Here is a 637-nt window from a genome sequence, read left to right as displayed (position 1 = left end):
GACCCCCCCGCCAGCCACTCACTGTGCCCAGGGCATCATGCACGTAGGTGTCATAGCCACCTTCCTCCATGCACGAGGAGGTCTTCGCTTCCTCAGGGACCAGGCAGAGGAAGCTGGAAGAGAGGGGAGAGGGATGGGGAAAGGGATGCAGCCCCCCCATGCTGGAGCAGCCCCTGCAAATCCCTACCTGCTGACCACCTCGCTCACTTGCCCCTTCCCCAATGGGGCCGATCCCGGCGGAGGCTTTTTCGCCGTCCCGAAGCCAGCATCCGGGAATCCGTCGGTGAAATAGGGATCCTCCTCCAGGTCCCTGTAGGGCCGGCGTAGGGGCATCAGCCTGGTGGGTGCCAGGGGGCTGTCCCCCCTCGCCCTGCCCCAACTCACAGCCCATCCTCATCGGGGTCCGGCTCGGGGGGTCCGCGCTCATCGGGCACGGGGGGGCCGCGCTGCAGGTAGCCCCTCGCCTCCAGGTTCCTCAGCTCCAGCCTGTGTGCCACGTGCTCGTGGGGCTTCTTCAGGAGCTCCTCGAAGAGCCGCAGGCTGGCCAGGCTGATCTGCGGCACGGCGAGTGGAGTGAGACCACCGGCACTGCCCCCCGGCATCGCCCATGCGTCCCGTCCCGGCCCCCCCCCCCCCC

The 637-nt window shown here is 68.6% G+C and overlaps 1 protein-coding gene across 1 annotated transcript; it reads right to left on the bottom strand.

Annotated features, from left to right (window-relative positions):
* Nucleotides 1-3: 3 nt before the first annotated feature.
* On the bottom strand, nucleotides 4-602 carry FAM160B2 (family with sequence similarity 160 member B2; the record flags this gene model as incomplete). The annotated part of the gene is made up of 3 exons (XM_035896043.1): nucleotides 385-602; nucleotides 188-310; nucleotides 4-113 (listed from the first exon to the last, which is right to left on the bottom strand). Coding segments are annotated over exons 1-3 (451 nt in total), but the record flags the coding sequence as incomplete, so codon positions are not given.
* Between the last annotated feature and the right edge of the window lie 35 nt (nucleotides 603-637).

Source organism: Egretta garzetta, unplaced genomic scaffold (genome assembly GCF_000687185.1).
Source record: "Egretta garzetta isolate BGI_Z169 unplaced genomic scaffold, ASM68718v1 scaffold296, whole genome shotgun sequence".
Lineage (NCBI taxonomy): Eukaryota > Metazoa > Chordata > Aves > Pelecaniformes > Ardeidae > Egretta > Egretta garzetta.
This window is presented reverse-complemented; position numbering and strand designations above follow the sequence as displayed.